The sequence below is a fragment of the Lampetra planeri genome, chromosome 46 (genome assembly GCF_965212315.1).
Source record: "Lampetra planeri chromosome 46, kcLamPlan1.2.h2, whole genome shotgun sequence".
In the NCBI taxonomy this organism is placed as follows: Eukaryota; Metazoa; Chordata; class Hyperoartia; order Petromyzontiformes; family Petromyzontidae; genus Lampetra; species Lampetra planeri.
In genome coordinates this window covers 2,199,152-2,221,865 of record NC_136152.1, presented here as the reverse complement: position 1 = coordinate 2,221,865, position 22,714 = coordinate 2,199,152, and the positions used below count along the sequence as shown (strand labels likewise).

At 45.0% G+C, this 22,714-nt stretch overlaps 1 protein-coding gene across 3 annotated transcripts; it reads right to left on the bottom strand.

Annotated features, from left to right (window-relative positions):
* Positions 1-1,239: 1,239 nt before the first annotated feature.
* Positions 1,240-21,738, bottom strand: CENPC (centromere protein C). Of its 3 annotated transcripts, none has more exons than XM_078615138.1 (19): positions 21,555-21,738; positions 19,247-19,299; positions 18,523-18,596; positions 17,898-18,205; positions 17,726-17,801; positions 16,292-16,496; positions 15,833-15,937; positions 14,638-15,407; positions 13,067-13,817; positions 12,212-12,373; positions 10,813-11,121; positions 9,455-9,534; positions 9,114-9,194; positions 7,633-7,737; positions 6,391-6,540; positions 6,003-6,110; positions 3,999-4,174; positions 3,320-3,410; positions 1,240-2,934 (listed from the first exon to the last, which is right to left on the bottom strand). In XM_078615138.1, exons 1-19 carry the CDS (start codon positions 21,555-21,557, stop codon positions 2,780-2,782), a joined length of 3,762 nt encoding a protein of 1,253 aa, XP_078471264.1. In that variant the 5' UTR covers positions 21,558-21,738; the 3' UTR covers positions 1,240-2,779. The 3 variants fall into 3 exon arrangements, with proteins under 3 accessions (XP_078471264.1, XP_078471266.1, XP_078471265.1); XM_078615140.1 differs by having other exon boundaries at positions 10,813-11,118; XM_078615139.1 differs by having other exon boundaries at positions 17,726-17,798.
* Between the last annotated feature and the right edge of the window lie 976 nt (positions 21,739-22,714).

The window sequence follows — 22,714 nt, the reverse complement described above, 5'->3', positions numbered from 1 at the left end:
TTCTTAACATTTATTTTCACGGTTGTGCTGTACAAAACTTGGACGTGTTTTTTTAAGTTGTGCACCACGTGTTTGCTCGCCGCGATGTTCAGCGTTCAGAAGTTAAATTTAGCTCCTGAAAGAATCTCCCCGCGCGTGGATTGAAATGCCAAGGCACGTGGTACAACACCCCAACGTGTTACAAATCCCTAAGAGACACGCAACGGCGATGGTCAGAGGGATCGACGTTCTGCCAAGCGCTCACGAAGTGGTGGTGTTATTTCACCACGGTCAAGCCAATGATTAGCCACATTCAACAATTTGGGGTTTGCCGATTTTCTCAGGAAAGAATCATAGCAATGGCTGCGTTACTCATCTGGCTAAGGAGGCATCGAAGAAGCGTGGCTTATTTCATTTATTTTTGAATGCCAAAGCCTTTCGTGAACTTCGGATCATTACCACTGCTGTACAAATGAACCTTATGGCGGGACCCCGGGGTCCCAAATAAACGGAAGTCAAATCGCAATTAATTTATTTTTGGCGACTCCGTCCCACCGCGCACATCAACGCCGCGACTCACCTGGCACGGATCATTCTGTTGTCGTGTCGTCCAAACGCAAGGAGGCCGAATGCGCAAAACAAAACTTTGAAACTTTGATTAGCGCATCGTGTACAGCTCGTCGAGAGAAATCGGTTGCCGTATCGTTCGCCTTCAAGACGTAAAATGACGTCGCAACGCAGTTTGTGCGGGAGCCGGGGGCATACGGGACCCTGCCATCAGGTTCAAATTGTTGCCCAAGTTTGAATCCTGTTCTCAAATCTAAAATAAAGGCACTCAGTTCGTACCCATCTCTTGACAGAATTCTATTTGAAGCAAAGTCGTGGGGAATGAGTTACCCATTCAGGGATTCGCTTCAGGTCACTTGCACACTTTCCTGTCAAGTTTTTGTACTTCGCAGTACATGGGGGCAGCGAGTCCAAAAAGTTAAATACATTTTGCTGTATATTGCATTAAAATGTAAATGCCAGCACTTGTTTAAAAATAAATGTCAATACTTTATAGATGTTTAAAATTTCATTGTAATGTTGCATCAATTCATGTGAATTTTTCGATCAAAATACGTACGAAGCATTGCCAAAAGTCTCAGACGACGGTGTCAGCAAAGCGGAATGAGCAATCTTAAAAAATTGCTACCAAGACGAAACACGACGACATCGCGTTAATGCAAAACACAAACGGTCAGAAGCTGCAAATCAAAAGGCATTTTATACACGTTTTTATTTCAAAATACGACAGGTTCGCTAAATACAAAAATATGCTTTTTGCGTCCGAAGTAAATGCAAAACTCCTCCACGGAGGCATGTTTTCGGCTCCTATACATCATAAACAAAATCACCAAGGTATCTTTTCGTGCTAACAATAGTGACGTCGCTTCCACCGCCACTCAACACTCTGTCAGCAAGAAGAGCAATCTTTGTAAATTGCCAATGGAAAAATTACCCATGTCATGCTTGCATGGCGCAAAGGTGCAGCTGCAAAAGTGGATTATCACTTGTGAAACTAGCATTTGCAGAATAAGTGGTGCTGCGTTTGGGATACTTATTTTACATATGATGGTTTGCTCTATGCAGATGTTTAAACAACAATCCCCCATGTGAACCTTATGGCGGTACCCCGGGGTACCAAATAATAAAAAATGGCCGAGGCAATTAAATATTTTATTTCTGGGACACTTTTTTTCCAGGGGTGTACTTAACTCCGCGACTGGGGTACCAATCGATCCGACATCGGTGCTACTCCGCAATGTCGAAACGCAGCGTGGACGATTGCGCCGAAACCCTGAACGCTCGTGTGCACCGTAGTGCATCGTGTACAGCTCGTTAAGATGAGTCGATTGCCACATCACCGACCATCAACAGACTAAAAATTACGGCATCACAGACATTATGCGAGAGCCGAGGTGCTATGGTACCCCGGGGTACCGCCATAAGGTTCATAGAGCCTTTACAGACTGTTGGGGAAAGTGTCTTAGCGAGCATCGATGAAGGCTGGCATGGCACACGTGGGGGCGGGTTCACCAACACCACACCCAGTCGCCTTTGTCTCCCCAGTGGCGACGTTTACACACCGCACCAGGCACTCATTTGAGGCTGAGTCGACAAAGGGGAGGCCTAGAAGCGGTTCAGATAATCGTCACCTGGTGTTGGCCGGGTCGCCGGGTTCGTAGCGCAGCGCGCGCTAACCGCTACACCACCGCTCCACACTCATTCTATGCAGCAACAAATGGAAAACAAATTCCATTTGCATTAAAAGAGAGGACCAGAAAAAATTACACACGTGCAATGTTCTCAAAGCCAAATTGACAGGCAAAGTTGTGATGCATGCACAAGTACATACACACGGCTAGCTTTATTTACAGCCTCGCTTAGTCGTTACAATTCAAAAAAGATTTCACATTTCCAAACGCTTATTAAATACTGTGTGCATCCAAATTGAAAAATGTGAAATATGCATAAAAAAATGTTGACATTCTCTGTGGCACACTTTTACACCTTGAGCTTTAAATCATGTCGAGTTAAAACTAAGCGCATTTTTTACTAGGTTTATTAAAATGTATCTTTATTGATAAGCACAAATAAACATCCTTTAAAAAGCAAAACACCTAACAATAAACAGAACACGGCACGGCGGTGTGAACGTTGGCATGTTTCAAACAGTTTCATCGTTGATGCTTTTGACTTGTGAAATTGACAATCGATCCTGATCGTAATTAATAACAAATTACTTTGATTAGTCAGTCTACTTGTGGGGAGACGCGTGGTGGTGACGGTGTTGTTGCCCCTTGCCGGGAGGTTGTGATGACACAGCCACGCCTTTCTGCTGACTTCCCTTGATTTGTGTGAAAAACAACGAGGCTTGGTCGTAACGTAGATTGCGAACGTTGTAGACGTTACCTGCGGGAGGGGGGGGGGGGACCGGTAGCCACAAGAGGACAGCGCGGGCATTAGACACGGGGGCACAAACGTCACGAGTTTAAACGTACGTATTCCACGTTCGTACAGTGGGGAGTTTATCGGCAATATCTACGTTCACGTCGAGGTTGCTGAGCCGGTGGGGCGGCTACAGGTCTGGTTCATATCTGAAATGCTGCCAGCGAATGATGACAGTGGGTAGTGCTGCTAAATCAGGTGTGCGGGGCGGGAAGGAAGGACAACAAACTCAATACGTAAAGCAGTTTTGAAAGAAATTCGTTTTCAAAAACTCGGTGGTGTTCTGGACCATGGCTTCTGCACTCCTGCTGTAAAACTGTCGAATCTATTTGAGTGAAGTGACTCTTACCGGGCGGTACAACAAACATGTCTCCAGTCTGCAGGATGTAGTTGGAGTTGTGGATGGTAATGGCAACTTTTCCCTGTATGACGTTGAACAGCTGCAGAGGAAAACATTGCACGCAATTCATTTCCGTTAAGGTGCAAGAGTCGTTAATATCCTTTCTCGTGTTTGCATTGTGAGAAATGCATTTATACATCGCACAATGTAGAAATCCATTGTTTACATTTTCATAACTAAAACCCTTGCATAGTTACGCTGTAATAAACTTTTTTTTATTTTACCAGGTAAGGTCCACTGAGTGATGTAGCTCTTTTTCAGTAGGAACCTGGCCACAATTGATAGCTAAAAATGTAGTGGCTTATCATGTGGACATTTATAGCAACTAAATCCTTTAAACGCATGTTCATTCTAAATGTGGAGGGAAAAACAGGAGGACCCGGAAAAAGAAATCCACGTGACCACGGGGAGAACATGCGAACTTCAAATATACAACAGGCGTCAAGGGTTGGGGGATGGAACCCATGGCCTCCTGTATACCAGGCAAGGTTGTTAACACCACGGCACCATTTCAGGAGAGGTAGGAGAGTGGCCCCTGGAGAGGAGAGGAGTGAGATGAGGGGACAGGCACATGGGAGGGGGAGCAGCAGAGCAAGACGACAGGGGGAGTCACCATGCCAATGCTCACCATGGTGTCCATGTTGACGTACTGCAGCCCCTTCTCTTGCTGTGGTCGCAGGATGAAGTAGCCGCAGGCGAACGTGGGTTGACTCAGTGCCTTCCACACGCCCAACGCGTCCGTGGGCTGCAGGGCCTGCCGGTGGGGCCCCAGGTACGCGCACATGTCCTGCGTACGCACGCAGTCTTCGCGCACAACGGACATCCCCCGAATGTGGTAAGAGATCAAAGGAACGTGCAGCCTGCCAGTAGGGGGCCGATGATTGCTACGTGCTACGTCATATTTCAGATTTGGCAAATTTAGACCACGATGCCCGGCACACGACGTTGTCGAATGTTATAAGGCGATCTTGAACGTCCACTCTGAATAATAATTAATGATTGACCTAGGAAGCCACATTCAGCGAAAGGAGTAATTTGTATGTTTTTATGTAAGGATGTTTTTTCACCCAGTGAATGAGTGTTTATACACGTGTGGGGGGAAGAAAAGAAACCGGAGCACCCAGAGGAGAAATCCCCCACAGACAGGACAGACGATTTTAGTCCACACTTGTTGCGTTGCCTTCTCCCGGCGAGCCAGGGCATGGGGGCATCTCGACACCCACGGGAAAGGAGTTTCACAACGTTCACGTAAGCCACCAACCCTCGGTCTCTACAGTGCTCGATTACAAGCACCCGTCACCACCGCCAGGCTAAGCGGACGCCACGTATTTTTATGGTCGATACACCCCCCCACAGTATTAACCAGGGCGGCATGCCAGAATGAAAGCTCATGTCACTGCTTGGGGAAAGGCTTTCACTTGAAGAAGCTATAGGGAGCCCCTCTACAATGAAGAATGGTGACCTCTTTCACAGTGGCCAGAGGCCTTGTAATAAGAAAGGGTGGGCGTACTCGCTTGACCCGACCACCACGTGACCCACCATTTCGACTGTGGTGTCGCTATTTATACTACCGGATGGACAGAGGTGGAATATTTAATAAACCTTCCCATTGTTTCAACTTCCACACCAGGAGATGGAAGTGCAACCGCCAGATAGCAATCCCAGGGTAGTAACCATGACACCATTCCACTGGTAATAACTTCTTCCCCCCCCCACCCCCCATAACATTTGCATTATCCTAATTTCTTATTCTTTAATAATAATATCCACATTCCAAGTAACGCACATTTATTTTTGGTACAGCAGGCCGCCCCATGCAGTTTGCCATTGGGGGTTTGTCAGTGTGGGTTGGAGTTGGGGGTCCCAAGCGAAATCCTTTTGACAGTGGTTTGGGTCTCCCAAGTTTTGGATTTTCTATAGGGGCAAGTCCCTAAAAGCAACAACAACTTTATGCTAAGGCAGTGGTTCTTAAGCTTTACTGCAGCCTCAATCGTTAAAAAGGCTATCATATTCTTAAAATAATATTTTATTGTTTCCCTTCTACGTGACTTTACCGAAAGAACCAAGAATATGAATCCCTGCAGTCACGAAAGCTTTTAGTCAAAAGGCTATCATGTTAATGAATACTTAGGTTTGATGAAACAAAGTCATTGCACTTATGGACTTCATGTGTTTCGATGATTTACCTTCTAAAAAAATCTGGCATGTCTCGCACCCCCCCAGAAAGGGCATCTTGCACCCCAAGGGGGTGGCGTGCACCGCAGGTTAAGAACCACCGTGCTAAAGTTGAATTCATAATGGATCATCTTCATGACCGTTGTCGTGCCCCACCCCCCAAATTTCAAAGACAAACATATTGACAGAGCTATTGAATGCACTGACACCTTAGGTGGGAAAAACTCAAAACCACAATCAATCCACATTTCCCTCCCTGCAGCTCACTCCACTACCTTTTCCACTCATCTCTCTCCCCCTCCATGACTCTCCCTTCCCATCTCACACTACTCCCCTCCACTCACTATCCCCTCCATGCATTCTCCTGGCTCTCCCCTCCCCTCCAATCACTCTCCTGCCTCTCCCATCCAACTCTTCTCCGCCACAGTTACTGTCCGCCAAGGGCTGGACCACTCACCCATGACGAACTCTTCGTTCTCGTTGAGACCCTGCACAGGTGTGCCTTCATTAAAGTCCGCGAGGTCCATCTCCTCCGGTATGTCTTCCGTTTGGATCGACAGATTCACTGACCCAGGAGACGAGATATGCGGTTACTCAACAGAACCGACGTCACAGCGAACAGAAACTCGCCACCACCACCATCTGCAGCACCAACCACCACCATCGCCAGCACTCCCACCATCATTATCATCAGCACCGACACTAGTTGCACTACCCAAGCAAGAACACCAGCAGTATCACCTTCAGCAACAGCAGCAGACGGACCATTTCCACTACCAGCACAGTAGTTAGTGGCATTTTGGCTATTTTACACAGTACTCTGAAAAGCTCATCGGCAAAGATACCTGGTAGGTTGGCGTTGTGGTCGCTGGAAACGGAGAATGGTGTGACCCGTGGGTTCTTCGGTCTACGAATGTTGGTTTTCATATTCTTCTTTTGGGCCTGTTGGGGGTTCACCTGCTCTGGAGAGATGATTCCCGATACTAGAAATCCACCTGCGTCATACATTCGCACACAAAATCACCACACCAACTTGTTTCGCAAATAGCATTTTGACAACTTATACAAATGTTGGCGGTGGTCACCATTACATGGACGGCGACATTGCCTTGCGGTAGCTTGTTAACCGCTAGTTGCAGGCTCACTGGTTCGAATCCAGCAGCCGTCCCGGTTACTACTGCGAGTGCAGTAACCACACGCTGCCTGGCTTCAAAAGTGGGCGTTAAAGATTCTCCAAAGTCTTTCCCAACACTGGGCCTATTGCGCACCGCGTCAGAGTCCACATTTAAAATAAATAAATAAAATCACGCAAATTACTCAATTGGGTCTATAAATAGCAATCATCGCCCCCCTATTGGCAGCCTAAATTCCCCAGGTCACGTTTGCAAGACTAATCGTGGTGTCTTGCGTTGTCACCTGGTTAAGCAAGATAAACTTATAATTATATGCCACGCCGTCAGTAGCGAAATACGCAGAAACCACAGCATTGGTGAAGACCTGTACATGATACAATATATACTTTGGAATTTTCCTACAATGTTATTCCGACTGTGCCGTCTATGTCATGATATGTGAAATATAATTCATTTGGCTCACAGGGCTATACCAAATAAATGAAACTGAAATCATTGATTTGGCACTCACAATTGTATTGCAACCCGTTGTGTTAGAGAACAGACCTCGGAAGCAACTACCACAGAGCTACCTCCGAGATTCCTACAAGCAAACTCTGGTCCACTCGGTAAGGAGGCAGCACTTTTCAGTCCACTCGACTCCAGAAAGTATAGTTTGTCGCATGACAGTCACGACGATATTTTAATTCTCAAGGGCTGGAATTTCACCAAATTAAGCGTGGAACTAAAGTTAATGTACAGGGCTTCTTGCGCAGCCATTGGTGGCCAGGCTGAGAGCTTCAACTTACCAACCTTGAGGTTCCGGTTTAAATTACAAGTGGCTGAAATCTGGACCTCCGAGCCACCCGTTCCACTTTAGACCAGAGAATGAATGTAAAGACCTCAGCATTAAGACACACACCTGCCAATAATGACCTACAGTATGGATCGAGAGAGAAGCACACATACACACACCTGATCGCCGGAGCTTGTACTTGATGCGCTCTCCAGCCCAGAATTTCAGTGCGGGTACGCGTGTGCGCTCCGAGCGCCGCATGCCCGGAGTGTTTGTCGGCAACCCTGAAAGCGGACAAACGGCGAGTTCAGCAGCGGCAAGCTCGTGTGGTTATAAGGCAGCGGTCGGGAACCTATGGCTCGCGAGCCATATATGGCTCTTCCGGTGACGGCATATGGCTCCCAGACAATTTTGAGTTGAAAAAAATAATAATAATAAAATAAAAATAAAATCAGTTTGGAACTGATTTTAAAATACTTGTGATATTGCTTAATAATACTGTGTCATTTTAAAGTAAACAGAAATTAGTTTTGAAGATCAAATTTCTCGGGTCACGGGTCCCGTGACCAGAAGTCGCATTAAAAGTAGGACATATTTAATTTATTATACGTTAAAAATACTATATGGCTCTCAATGAAATATATTTAGAAATATTTGGCTTTTATGGCTCTCCCAGTCAAAAAGGTTCCCGACCCCTGTTATAAGGTAACGGGAAAAAGGTGCAGCCCTGACATTACTTTTCCACTCGCGCGCCACGGCTGCTGAAGGAAGGGCCCTCACGATAGAGCTCTACAAAGAACCCACACTCTAGAGCAGGGGTGTCCAAACTTTTTGCAAAGAGGGCCACATTTGATAAAGTGAAGATGCCCCGGGGGCCAATAGTTACTTTTGACATTTTTTTTACCACAAAAGTTACGTGGAAATACACTGTTATAAAACAATTTTCATTGTCACAATTACCTTTATTTTTCAAATGACAATGTAACCAAATATAAGCCACTCAGGCAAACGTGAACAACTCTAAAAACGCAATTCTGCCTTTCATTCAGTCAGATAACATTGAACAAACTGTATAGAATACCTTAAATTTCCATGAGTTTTATGATGTATTTATTCTGACAGAGCTGGCGAGCCATAAATAACACATTATAAGACCGAAGCTGCGTGCCGTATGAAATCTGCCCGCGGACTTTTGACATGCCTGCTCTAGAGTATAACTTGGCCTACGCTTTCAAGCGGCAAGAGCTGGGGAGAAACAACACTTTACCTCGCCACACGTGACCCCGTCAACACTGTCCGGGGTGAACAAGTTTCAAGTCTATTGCTTAACCAGGTGAAAGGAAGGGACAAGGATAGTCTCATTTACAAGAGTGGCCTGGGTCATCAAAATGACAAGAGAAATAACTAATACGGTGGACAAATATAAAATACACTTCGTGTAATAAACGTTGGCTAGGACATTACTGTTAACACCAGAGGAAAGTTAAGTTAAAGAAACATCTAAATAGATTCATAGTGGCGATTGTACATGAACGTAAACTGAACAGGGGAAGGGGGTCTCATATCTGTCCATTCTTTTGCCGGCTTCACTGGGAGATGGAATTGCCGACTCCCTGGATTGTAAAATTGGGGGAAAAAATACTAAATTGCCGTCACTCACTGATCTTCTTGTGGTGGTGCTGCTGCTTTTTCGGGCACTGGACTCCCTCCATAGAGTCATCCTGCATGCTCTCCTCAGAGTCTGTGAAAGCGCCGTGAGAAAATGGACAAACTGTAAGGTACGAGAGCTATTTGGCGTAGTCTCCCGGGGTGCAGGATACCTCCGACGTGCCGCGCAATGCAGCCGATGACGAAGTTACCAAGCATTCGCCCATCACCCCTCGCATTCAACGGCGCTACGTTTCTTCCTCGACCGTGTGTAATCCGATTTGTCAAGGAATCGAACCGACAATCAATTATTTAATTAATTGGATACCCAAGCTCTACTCTATAGTAACTTACAATGGGTGCCGTGATGCTTGGACGATGGCTTGTTGCCATAGACATTGTGATTCTCCAACGGTGTGCCATCCACTTCCGACCTGACACGCACGCAAAATGCACGCAGAAGAACTTGCCAGTAGATACTTCACTACGTTTTCAAGATTGATGTTTAGGTTCACTATGTATGCATCTAATCGTGCACACAGACATCGATTGTAGACAATTTATGTAAATTATAGGAGGCAAATGTTATGTTTAGGCTAATAGAAGGAGACAAATATTACAAGACAAGTGAATACAAAAATGTTTCTAGAAACAACTTATGAGCACCATTCTTCTGGGAAACAGAGGGCAAATTTGTATATGTTATTTGTCAAGTCTGTTTGTACGCTGAAGGTTAAAATGTAAGTTTGTATATTCTTTGGGCCTTTCGATAAAGTCACGGAGATGGTTCAATGAAAATAACAAAAAACTCCGGCGTTTCGATCACAACACAAGCGATCGCCATCCTCTTTCCTCCCGATGACCATCGCTTGTGTTGTGATCGAAACGTCTTGGTTTCTTGTTATTTTCTTTTAACCATCTACGTGACTTTACCCAAAGACCCAAAGAATAAGAATTCCTGCAGTCGCGAAAGCTTTAAGTCAAGTTGTAAGTTTGTACAAAAGAGTGCAAAAGACCCGACCCTATGAACTTGACTATTGCTAATTTACGGTAAAAGCTAATGGTCACAAAACACTCTGAATAATTATCGATCTTGAGGTGGTCAGGCAGTGCAGAAACAAGACAACCAAGCTGGAAACATTGAGGTCCTGGGTTCAAATCCAGACACCTGTGAGTTGTGTGTGCTGCCCCCCCTTCAATGTGTGGAACAGACTTCAATTGAAGGGATCTCCCAGGTTGTTACGGGATCCGTTTCTGTGGGCCGTTCTCTAAGAGAAAGGGTTGCAGTGCTGCGAGAGGTCCGAATGGATGCTCCGTTCTAGATTTGAAGCTTTCGTGACTGCAAGGATTCATACTCTTAGGCTTTTTCGGTGAAGTCACGTAGGTAAAAATAAATAATTAAAGTAAAAATTATAGAAATTAAATTATAAATTGCACAAATATAGAACGCTTCACGAATTTGCGTGTCATCCAAATTCGTGAAGCGTTCTATATTTTTGTGATTTATAATTTTATTATTTATTTTTACCTACGTGACTTTACCGAAAAAACCTAAGAGTATGGATGCTCCATCTCATGACATTGATAATGTAAATCAGGATAACAGTGGGGGGGGAAACGTAACATTGAAAAATAAGTGAATCCTCAATTTGATTGGGGAGGCAGAACATTTACTTTTTTTTAACAACACAAAAACATTGTAGACCACTTACGGCTCCTCTATTGATGTGTTCTCAGACAGTGTGGTTCCCACTGTGCTGTCGCTCGTGACGGTGTTAGTCTCTTGATAATCGGGATCATCATGGTTATCAGCGCTATTGTCGTAGGATTCACTGTAGACCTCCGGGGAAGGCGATGGCCTTTGAGATTTCCTTCCCTTGCTGCCCTGTGTGGCCTCAGGCCTGTCCTTAAACAATACTCCGCTTGTCCGTTGTCGATGCAGTGCCTTTTTCACAGATTCCTGGACGGAACTCTGGGGTAGCTTGTTTTGGGAGAGGTGTACTTCAGCAGAATCATTTCTGCTAGATACAAAACACAACAAAGTATTAAATCAGTGTCTTAATCCCACAATACGTCCGTTGAGATGTACACTTTATTTGCGGTTAACACAATATTTTTTACGACTCTTCAGTTTTGTATCTCTGCCTCCTTACATTTTGCTTTGTGTTTTTTTGTAGTTTTAAATAATTTGCACCGATTTCTCACATTTCCCCCACATTCGTAAAATGCACTAACCATTACTAAGGTATGTTAGTTAATTCATTTTTAAATGTTTCCGCTGGGCTACTTAAACGAGGAAGGACAAATTACAGAGACAATGAAAAAGAGAAAAAAACTATTTTGAGTGTAATCGCGAGTCAATTAAAAAAATCCATCAACTTGTGGAGGAAGGAGGGGATGGTGAGATTGCATAGTGACATGCCTAAAAGCAATTACTAAAACCTAACCTAAAGTCACCAAAGCAGAGGAATAAGGAGATCCTATCAAGGACAGGTCATGATCTCATCATCATCATCACGAAAATCATTACTAATAGTGTCAGCGTCACAAGTATCTCCTTAATCATCAATATCAACTTAAAATAAATATCTTAATATTAGGGAATAATGCTTATAACACAACTTGAATAGAAATGGGACACTTTTTTTTATTGCGACCATGCAACAACTAATTCCGTTTTCGGCTGGCCTCTTGATATTTTTAAAGGTTGGGCATTTGCTGAGCAACCTTGTAAAAAAAAGTTTACAAATGAAACACTACTATCCTATGTCTAGCCAGGCAGCTCAGAGGCAGGGCGAGCGACTGAGAGTTCAAATCCTGGCTGGAGGTCCGAGTTAGCCCATCAGCCCACCAGGGTCAATAAATTAGGGACCACTTTGTGGATAAGTGAATCAGTGATTGCCCCATTGAGAGACTGGCTCCCCCACCAATATTTGGTATTTCCACCCCTGGTTCTACAAGGCTGCAAAATAGGATATGCGTACTGACCGAATGCGCATTTGAGCAGGAAAATATACTTTTTAACCTCACCAATGAACATGAGCCGCCAATTCGGACGCAAGACTTAAGAGAGCCTCTTAATGAGCAGGTAGATGATCTGGCTCCGCACACCTTTGCTGCAGGGACGAATCCGTGTCCGTCACCATCGGCTCAGACTGTTGCTGCCACTTGCTGTGGCTTGCGGGCGTGTGCTGGAGAGGGCTCTTTTGGCGTGCCGAGCTCGGCACGCTCGCGGCGGAGGGAAGCTTGAGCCTGGAGCATGGCGTTAAGACCCTACCCACACGCAAAAGGAGATAAAACTCGTTAGGCAGATCGGTTAATTTATTACAGAACAAGTCCAACGTGGCGGCTACTCACAAAACATGTGTGCGAGTCCATGAAGATGTAAATCACACATTTTATTATTCAGCAGAACCTCTAACCTTTTCTACGAATTTACGCTGAAGTAGAGTTGTACGACTGCAGGTAGGTAATGCTCCACTGTTATATTGTTGATCCTTCCTTGGATTTAGTGACATGTACTGGCTATGTGATAAGTGTTGCTGATTGTCACTTATTCTCCCCCGACTCCCGTCCCCATCACTGCCCCCGTTGATGTTTTGCATATCTCTTATTGCACGTGTTGTTAATTCCTGTAACTTCGAGCTGCCATAAGCAAGCACAAATTATTACATTGTTTTTCTGTTCCTCAAATTGTTTTTATTTACAAACAATATTCCTTTTAAAAGAATGATATGGACTAAAATCTTACTTTTGCACAAATTAGACCCTTCTTTATTTGTTTTTGGGTTGTACCACGTATTGTTCGGTATGATGTCTGACGTTTTGCTCCACGTTTGAAGCCGAGGCTTCCAGCCAAACAAGACATGGTACAACCCAAAACACATGAGCTATACTATAGAGCACACATAGACCCTTGTTTGTTATCTTATATCCTCCAACGTGACCATCCATGCTAAACCTCACCGGCTTTGCTGCTGCTGCTGCGAGCAGTCCTTCTTTGACGCCGAGTTTGGGGTATCCATGTAGACTTCACTGAAGGTGGAGAAGGCCGAGCGATGGCCTTTCTGGGCTAGCATGGGCAGCCTTGTGCCAAAGGTGGACTTGCGAGGGGGTGGCGTCGGCGACTGCGAGGTCAATGTGCTGCCCCCCTCATTGCCACCCATCTCCTGGTTTCCTTGCATGTGCTCGTCCCACTTCTTCTGGCTCGAGACAAAGTTCACCGTTTCCCGCTGTCTCTTTCGCACGTGATGGCTGCCCTGCTTGAGAATGGACTTTGGCGTGTAAACTGGGATCGGGGCCTCCTCTCGGCCACGGCTTTCCCTCTTCTGCTTCTTGGCCGAGTGATTCGGTTTCTCAGACTTGGCAACTTTTTCCGGAGGGGACGGTGATGCAGACCGTGATGATGGAGAGGGCGATGGCGGTGAATGCGGTGGGCAGGAGGACTTATACTTATTTTGCGAGTGGGACGGAGGCTGCTGGGGGGTGGAGACCGCCGCCTGCCTGCCACTGCGATCATAATTGGGAACAGTGGAGGGGTCGATATCCGTCACAATCCACCAATTGCCTGGTGGCTTGGATACGCGACGGCCGAGCGTCGTCTTGGATTGTTTCTGCTTTGGTTTTGATATAGCCTGTGTCGGTCTCATCGCTTCCTTCTGATACATTTTATTCTTTGAAGGCAATGCCTTGCCGGTGATGTCGCCCCCACGGCGATCTAAAGCAAACACATTACAAGTAATTGACCCAACAAGATTAATATATGTGGAAAATTTCAGGGTTTTTTGTTTGAGGTGCCAGGTAACAAACTGATTCTGTGTAAGGAAATGCTAATCCGACCAAATCCATATTGTCAGGAATGTATCCCATATCTCGGACACTCACAGACAATGCACGTTCTCCATAGACACATTTTTTTTTTTAAAGCGGCCTTTTCACCATGGCGTCACATAGCACTTTAACACACGGTAAGCAACTTCCATCAGATCTGATGTCAAACATTTGAAAAGGTACCCCCCTTGTAGCAGCTGTTCCCGTGAGTACAAGGTGATGCAGCACTGAACCAGCAAATAGACATGAGTCTACTCTTTGGTTCTTTCGGTAAAGTCACGTAGGTAAAGAAAATAAAATCAATTAAATCACGACGTTTCGGACACAACACAAGCGTCCATCATCAGGTGGAATAACCACAGCAAAAAGCAGTTGCTGAAATAGGCATAAGAGCTGCTGGTAACAAGGGATTATATAGATGAGGGGGGGGGGCAAAGATAGGGAGGGTGGAGGAGAGCATTAACATCAACTGTGAAGCAGGCGGCACTTAATATTTTGCGATGAATACACCCGCAGTAAAAACCAGGGTGGTTGCCGGGCTGGAAACGCCCCAATCTCTGCAATAAGCAGCAAGCGCATTACTTCAGTGCCATGCCACCACCCCGGCAAACATACGGTTTTATAGTCTCATTTACACATGATTTTCTTCAGGCCGGATTATTGAGTTTACTGCACCCATTACCCAAAACACAAATCCACGTGCTCACCTTCCGCCTGAGAATCCGTGGATTCATCGTCTTCCACAAAACGTCGGCTGGCTTGGACTGGGCGACCGCCCTTTACCTCGGACAGTGACGATGACTCGGCACTGTCGTTCTCCTGCTCCTCTTCCTGCAACTCCTCCTCTTCGGACTTCTCATCGTCCTCAAAGTCTGCTCGCCTCTTGTTCGTGCTCTTCGGGTTGCTTTTATCCGCTGCGTGGTAAGAGGCGCTGGTGCGCTGCACCTTTAAGGAACTTGACGCACGTTCTGTGGTCTTATCAGCCACGCTCGCTATCTGTGGCGGCTGAAAAGTGCTCGGCCTCGATTTCACCAACCTGCTGCTCCCGAGGTGACGAGTAGACTCGGTTTCCTCCACTTCCACAGCCTGCGACTTGGATAACGATTTTGTCGTAACATTCGAGGCGGGAGCTACAGAGTCTTTCTTGTATGCCTTCTTACCTTCGCCGCTGGGTGTGGCAATCCTTGCATTCGCCTGCGAACCTGTGGCGGTAACAGCAAGGGCCGATGGGCCAGTAGCAGCAGCACGCGTGTCCGCGTTCACACTTTTGTTTCTCGTTACCTCTCGGTTTCGGACATTGTTTTGCTTGGCAGGCCAGATCTCCTTGGCATTATTCTTCCTCTTGGAGCGTGGCAGGGAGAGCCACCCTTCTGAGCTCATGTCATCATCCATGACCTCAAAGTCGTCGCAGAACTCATCGTCCGCCTCAAGAATGGCAAGGTACTTGCTCGTAGAGAGGTTTGGCCTTGGCGCCACGCTGCTCGCCCCGAGCAGACAATGGAAGGAGACGAACGTTAAGTCATTGTACATCAAATACATGCAATCCGATTGACACATTTGTTCATTGAAAGCTTGCCTTTTGCCAAGAGGGCAAAATCATGTTTTTTTCTCTGCCTTCTTTGCCGACTTATCAGCATTGGGTTAATTCACAAATAGAATAAGCAACTGTTGAGAAACAATGCCGAGATCAACATGGGGATTCCTCGAATACATTTTTTCTAATGAATTAATCCAGCAAAGTCTTGCTGTATCTCACTTTTTCAGGAGGGTGCGACATTGAGATATATTGCCAATTCCATTACAAAGCACTGTTGTGTGTGTGGGAGAAAACTGAAATACTTAAAAGAAAACCCAAGCATGAGGGGATAACAAAAGGTCCACACAGATGGCATCATGCAGTACCTTGAGACTGTGGCCTTCAATGGTGTTGTTTTCGGAGGGTTTACACCATGAGGTGGAGCTGCCACAGAGAGTTTTTCCGAGCCTTCAACATCGTCGAACATCAACCTGGGGACAATACAATCCTGCAGTCATTCATACAGATCCATAAACTACAACTCCCATTTTCCACTGTGCAACCCGAGCCGTGCAGTGGCCATGCCAAGCCAACCTGGAGAGGCCTCAGGAGGCACCAGGTTGTCCTTTTTTTCCACTGCAGTAACAGAGCAGTGTCATTGACGTCATGCACAATAAACGAGTAGAAACGCATATAGGTGACGTGGCTAAAGCTGCGTCTCCTCAGGTGTAACTGACTGCAGTCACAATGAACGCATCAAATAGCATATTTACAGATTCAGGCTTAAAAGTTATGTGCTTTCCACAACAAAATATATATTTTAAAAGATGAAAGGAGTTGCTTGCCTCTTTTTGGAAACAGCGCCCTTGAGCACGGAGCGGGGACTCGGCATTTCATAGACTCGCGACACCGAACCAGTGGGATTCTGTCCTCTGTCCAACTCGTTGGTGACACGGGGAGTGACCTTATTCAAAACCTTGGACAACAACTTGCAGGTGGAAACAATCTTGTCCGGAACAGCGCTGTGCCTGGTTGGAACTGCATCATGTTCTACGTCATAACCAAGATAAAACGCAAATCAGCACTGATTAAGAGCAGCATAACCTTCAATACAATTCACAAATGATTACCACAGAATGCGTAAAATAACATCTAAACAAAGGGTCCGTTTTCGTAGTTGTGATGTGTGTTCAGGTTGTGCCACGTGCAGAACTCTTTCTAAATAAGCTCCCAGCAGCGAAACATTGGACATCGTGTCAAACACACCGGTAAAAACCTGAAGACACAATGGAGAGCTGTACACAGCTCAATCACAAAAATCCTACGCAATTTTTAATTTCTTCCTTTGCACGTGACCGTCTGTCCCTTCCTCCAGCTAAACGCTTGTCTAATAATATGTAGTATGGCCGGGGTGGAGGGTGGGCATATTGTCAGCGCGACGCACAAACTCGGCTCATCGCTGTGGGTTCCACCCAGCCAGACAGGAATCCAGGCATGGAGCCAACAAGCAATTGAAAAAAATGAACCCGTAAAAACAAAGTTTTTCACTATAAATCCTTTATATGCGTGGCATCGGTTTTATTTTATTATTCATTTCAGTTTTTCTTGAGTAAGAGTTTCATTTTTATCACATTGGTATTTTAAATTAAATGAACATTTTTTTTTCCTAAAAAGTGGGAAAAAAATTCACGAAAATAAATTGTCACGCACAACGAGTCTGTGTGCAAAATGTCAGCTCGATTGGATCACGGGAAGTGGGTTAAAAAACGACCGAAAGATTTGCACGGTCGTAAGCGCGCAAGCAAGCAAGCAAGCGAACTTAATATAAAGGATTTAAAAATAATAATGTACGATTATTTTGATATCCATCAATCAAAGGGCCTTTTGGATCAACGTCTCTTGCTTAACTCATCAACTTTTTAACTATTTCCATTTTTTCATGCGCTAGGATTGTATGACGTGTTTAAACTCATATGTCATTTATTGGCAAAATCCCTCCATAAATACTGTGGAACATTCAGTACAATACACATCATGCAATCCTAGCACATGAAAAGATGGAAATAGTTCAGCAATTGATGAGCTAAGCAAATTACGTTCACCCAAAAGGCCCTTTGATTGATGGATATCATATCATCATACAATATTATATATTTTTTTAAATTGCTAGCTGGCTTCATGCCTGAATTTCTGGCTGGCATCGCTTTAAGTACCCACAAACATGGTTATCAAAACGAATCTTCTCCAGTCAGACAACCCGAAACACTCCTTGAGCTTACCTTCATCCAAAGTCTCTATTTCATCCAATTTCAGCCGGTCCACAAAAGCCTGCTCCTTCAAATGTTCCTCCCTCTGCTGTAAAGAAGCAACGCTGTTATCGAACTACGGCAGTACGCTTCAAAAGCTTCAATCGTAACAAACGGGAAATTGAAATATAGAACAAAGCATTACCTGCTTCAGTGACTGGCCAAAGGATTCCTCTCTTTGAACAAAGGTCCTATGAACATTGTTCGTTGACGGCCTTTTCACAGAGTCAGCCAGTCCCAGACTTCTGCGTGCGTTAGCTAGCATCTGACTTTCACAAGCATCAGGCGGCGCTTGGCTTCTGTGCACGTCAACCGCCACGTGGCTTCTTCGTGGGTCATATCGGTGTAGGCTTTTGCGCAAGTCGCCATGCGGGGCTGGGCTTTTGTGAACATTGCTCCTGTTTTCGGACCCGATTTCTGGGATGAAGGAAATCTCGTCACCGCTGTCCTCAGCTGCAAAGGCAACAAGAGGTTGTGAGCACAAACGTGGCAGCATCAGAAATGCACCCCTGTAGCCGGCATCTCCGATTACCGCGGCTTGCTATGTACGGTGCGACAGAAGTTCAACATACATATAATACACGCAAGCTTTACTTACGTCAGACCAGGCAAACGGCGTATGTTCATTGTTCTTTACACAGAATAACAAGATGTTACAAATATTGTAGAAGCCACTGAACAAAAACAACAATAACACAAACAAGCTTATTACAAAGTCAGGCTAGTAATGCTTAAAAATGTATAACAATTATTAGTAAACTTTGACTCACGTAAATCAGCAAAGTAGTCGTTGATGTTTGCAGCACCATCCCAAACATTTATATTAAGTTGTCTCCCTGTCCGCCTGTGGAAATTTTTTAGAAGGGACACAAGGTGTTAAAAATGTGATGAGACACAAGGGGGTTAAATACCACACTGAGATTCTGGCCTCAAATCTGAGTTGCAGTTGCCCAAAATTAAACCAGGTTCATGTGGATGGGGTCAGCTCGTTATGCACAAAAAAACATCACATTGTCTTCATTTCACTTCATTTGGATACATTCCAATGCTAACATTTAAAAAAACATAATAAAAGATTGTTTTTCCGAAATTCAACAAATGAAAGTACATTTGAGCCGTGCCTCTCTTAAGTTTTGTAACGTAATTTTCTGCTCTTCTCACTGTAAATTGGAAGTAAAAATCATCCGTATCATGAACTGATACTGACAGCACAATTGGAATACAAGTGGGAGACAAACACAATTTTAAATGTGAATAGAGCTACAACAACAATTCAGACAGGATGTCCGGGCAGGTTGGGGAGGTTGAATCAACCCATCATCCCTCTGGGGTCGATATTATACTCATTGGTTTGTGGCCAATTCAAAAGTGGTTACCCTATGGATGGATTAATCTGGACTTTGCACTGGCTCGATAGGGCTGTAAACTGGAGGTACGCACACAACCTCAATGTTCATTCGAGCCGAAAATCCCTTCCACTCCATGTCCACTCACCTTCCAAAACGAATGTCCGGGCATAGGCTCCTCTGCATACTTTGTGGACGACTCTGGAAATGAATGTCAAATGCACAAGCGACTAAAATAAGAACAGAAGTCCGACTGCTCTGGTAATCCGCGGTGGATTTAAAACGCTCATGACCTGGAAACCGTAGATGTGGGGCTAACGCAGCGCTGCAGTGAAACGCGGAGGTAACATTTCATTTTACTTTGCAGGCATTGACGGTGCGCTTTTGCCATTGCTATGTATTACATCTTCACCCTCGCTCCATCTGAGATGTGGGCACCAATTTCCATGCTTCTGCGGCAGCTCCAATTGTCTCCTCTTCTCAGGGAGAAGTGCGGAAATTTGCGTCCGATTATGTGGACAGCCTCATTCATTACGCGGGTATCCACCTCCGTGGAATTAGTCTCGTGTCACGCTCTGTAATCCGTATATTTCCCTGTATTTTTTTTATTTTCGGCTATTAATGCACATCTTTCGCCGTTTTATTCTATCCAACCCCTAGCGGTGCGTCGTGGATTACAGGATCCGATCCACGATATGCTCCCACCCACATCAACGTGGATTAATTGGAGTTCTACTATAATCGTTGTACACGTGACATTACACACATTTACATTCGTCGCGTACGTAATTTACGACCAAACAGAAATGGTAAATGATACATTGCAAAACAATGCCTATCTGCTATTTTAGTGTTTATGTCATTTACCTCTCTAATAATCAGTAACCATGGCCTATTCACTGCTGGATAACAATATCCCTTCCCCTACGGTTCCTGAATGACGAAGTCCACCTGTGGAGCATATTTTTAATCTTGCATTCAATGGTGTGACCGGTGTTAGCCCTCTTCAAAATCCCAAGCCAGACGAGTGGGACAGGACAATCATAATACGGAACCAGATTGTCTCCATTGAACCAAAACAGAGGACATTATAATGCAGCATACATTGCCACCATCTCTTATATTACACATGTATGTTTTGGGTTAGATCGCGTCAATATGTGTCGTTAAACCTCCCACCACCCGACACGGCCAATTAGTAAGGTTTGTTACGTAAACAGAACATGCCAATGCGTTACTGGTACAGCACACCGGTGTGCTGGAGAGCAAACTCATATTTGCAATCTTATATCTTTATATTTGCACTTGTTTACCCAGGAAAGGTTCACTGAGGCTCGTGACTCTTTAGTTAGAGGGTCCTGCCAAGTTTTTGAAGCGGGGACCGATGTCTGTTGTGTACAATATACAGGTAGTCCTCGTCTTACGATGGAGATGCGTTACGACGACCCCATCGTAAGTCGAAAATAGCCTACCCTCCAGGAGTCTTAAAGAATGGTGATAATTTAGCAAAACAGAGCAATTTACAGTACCGTACTGTATAAACTATATACTATGTGTATTTATTAATTACAATACTGTATTGCACCATAAAATGTAAAGTAAAAAAAACCAAGGTAAATTCTTAGCCTACCTAAATGAACTGCAATTTAATAGAAAGTGTTTTCAGGAAACAATCCTATCTGCTATAAAAAAAAACTTTTAACATGCATTGAACGTATCGTATCGTGGTAACCTTAAAATGAAATCGCTAAAGCTACGTATCATACATGCAGTGAACGTATCCTAACGTATATTGTACTGTGCTCACCAAGATTATGTCCGTCGTCTGCGAACTTGAACGATGTTGTTGATGGCAATTTTGTCGTATAGCTATCGCCATCGTAAGATCGAAATAGCGTAAGTCGGACCGTCGTAACTCGGGGACTCTATACAGGTTACCGCTACTACGATCCCCTTTTGAAACGTAGCTAATTTGGTCCAATCCCCGAAGCAGCGGCGGTCATTCCACATTGCTATGACAGGGTCACGGCCACGGCCTCTATTACCATTATAATCATCACCCCGTGCTCAATCCACTGCTGGATTAGTGAAGGCGGGGAGAGCGAGAACCCCACCGATGTTGGCTGTGGAACCAGCACGACAACAACTCGCCACTAAGTGGCGGTGACGCCACCACGACGCTCGTGCCAGGCTAGGTGCACCTTGAGGTTGACTGTGATAAGTGGCTGATGCACCCCCCGGTACACGCAGAATCGTGAGACAAATGCCTTCTTCGTGCAACAGCGGTAAGCTCCAAAAGGTTGATAGTGTTATCGAGTGTGCACAGTCTGCGTTAGCGAGTCGCACACGAAAGTATTTTTGTAGAATGTGTTAAGACTTTTAAACAACGAACACGGATTAAGCTCGCGGTAGAGACATCGCAAACTCACCGCCCCCCGACTCGCTCACTCACTTACCATAGTCGTCTAGTCAAAGCCGGCACAAGAACGACGTTCCGGCGAGGCTCCTTTTCCTTCATAAAATCTGAGAACCGAAGTTTAAGCGATTAATTTTGTAAATTTTGCTAAACTTTGTCGGGGCCCTCGTGAGGAGAACGCCGACCGAGCTAAAAAATGGCGCCAACGGCAACGGGCGTTGGAAAGGCGCAGCTCCCATTGGTCAGTTTAAAATCCGTAGCGGCCAATGGGGGGCCGGCTTACTGGTTTGATCACGTGACCCCGGGTGGGGGGAGGAGCTATGTTCATAATAACAAGAATAAATTTCGAAAATAATAAAAATATAAACCGATAAAATAAATTTCGATTTAAAGCTTTCGTGACTGCAGGGATTCATATTCTTGGTTCTTTCGGTAAAGTTATTACGTAGAAGGGAAATAATAAAATAATAAAAATACAAATATTAAATTCTCACGACGTTTCGATTGTAATCTGATGATGATTGCTTGTGTTGCAATCGAAACGTGAGAATTTTCTTGTTTTATTTTTATTATTTTATTATTTCCCTTCTACTTGACTTTACCGCAAGAACCAATTAATAACACATTCCTGCGGAGGGAGCTGGTAGGAACGTTGGGTTGCTCGGTCAATGGCCAGGGTCAACGGCGGCGTGGTGTATTCCGCAAATATGCCCGACTGTGAGGGCGGGCACAAGCCGGCGTGAGTAGGTTAAACGTTGAGTTTTATAAGGGCACCACGGGGTGACCAGCCCCTCCCCACCCAGCCCCACCCCTCCCACCCCCCACCCAGCCCCACCCCTCTCCACCCAGCCCGACCCCTCCCATTTTTTGATGCACGACGGACGGACACAATAATCCCCTGTGGGCTGGTGGAACCAGGTGGTTCCTACCAGTATGAATCCCTGCAGTCACGAAAGCTTTAAATCGAAATTTAAAGCCCACTTAGGTATGATCTTATTGTTGTTCAAAGGCGACCTGGCCACAAATGATAGCTCAACAAAGTGGCTTCTCTTAACAGTATATAGTACTGTAGTTGATATATACCGTACATTTTACGTTTTTAAATTACTGTATTATAAATCACTTGTTATTCATACTATACGAATATTGCTCATTTTAATGATGCTTTTCTATTGCATTATTGCTTTTATTATTGGCAAA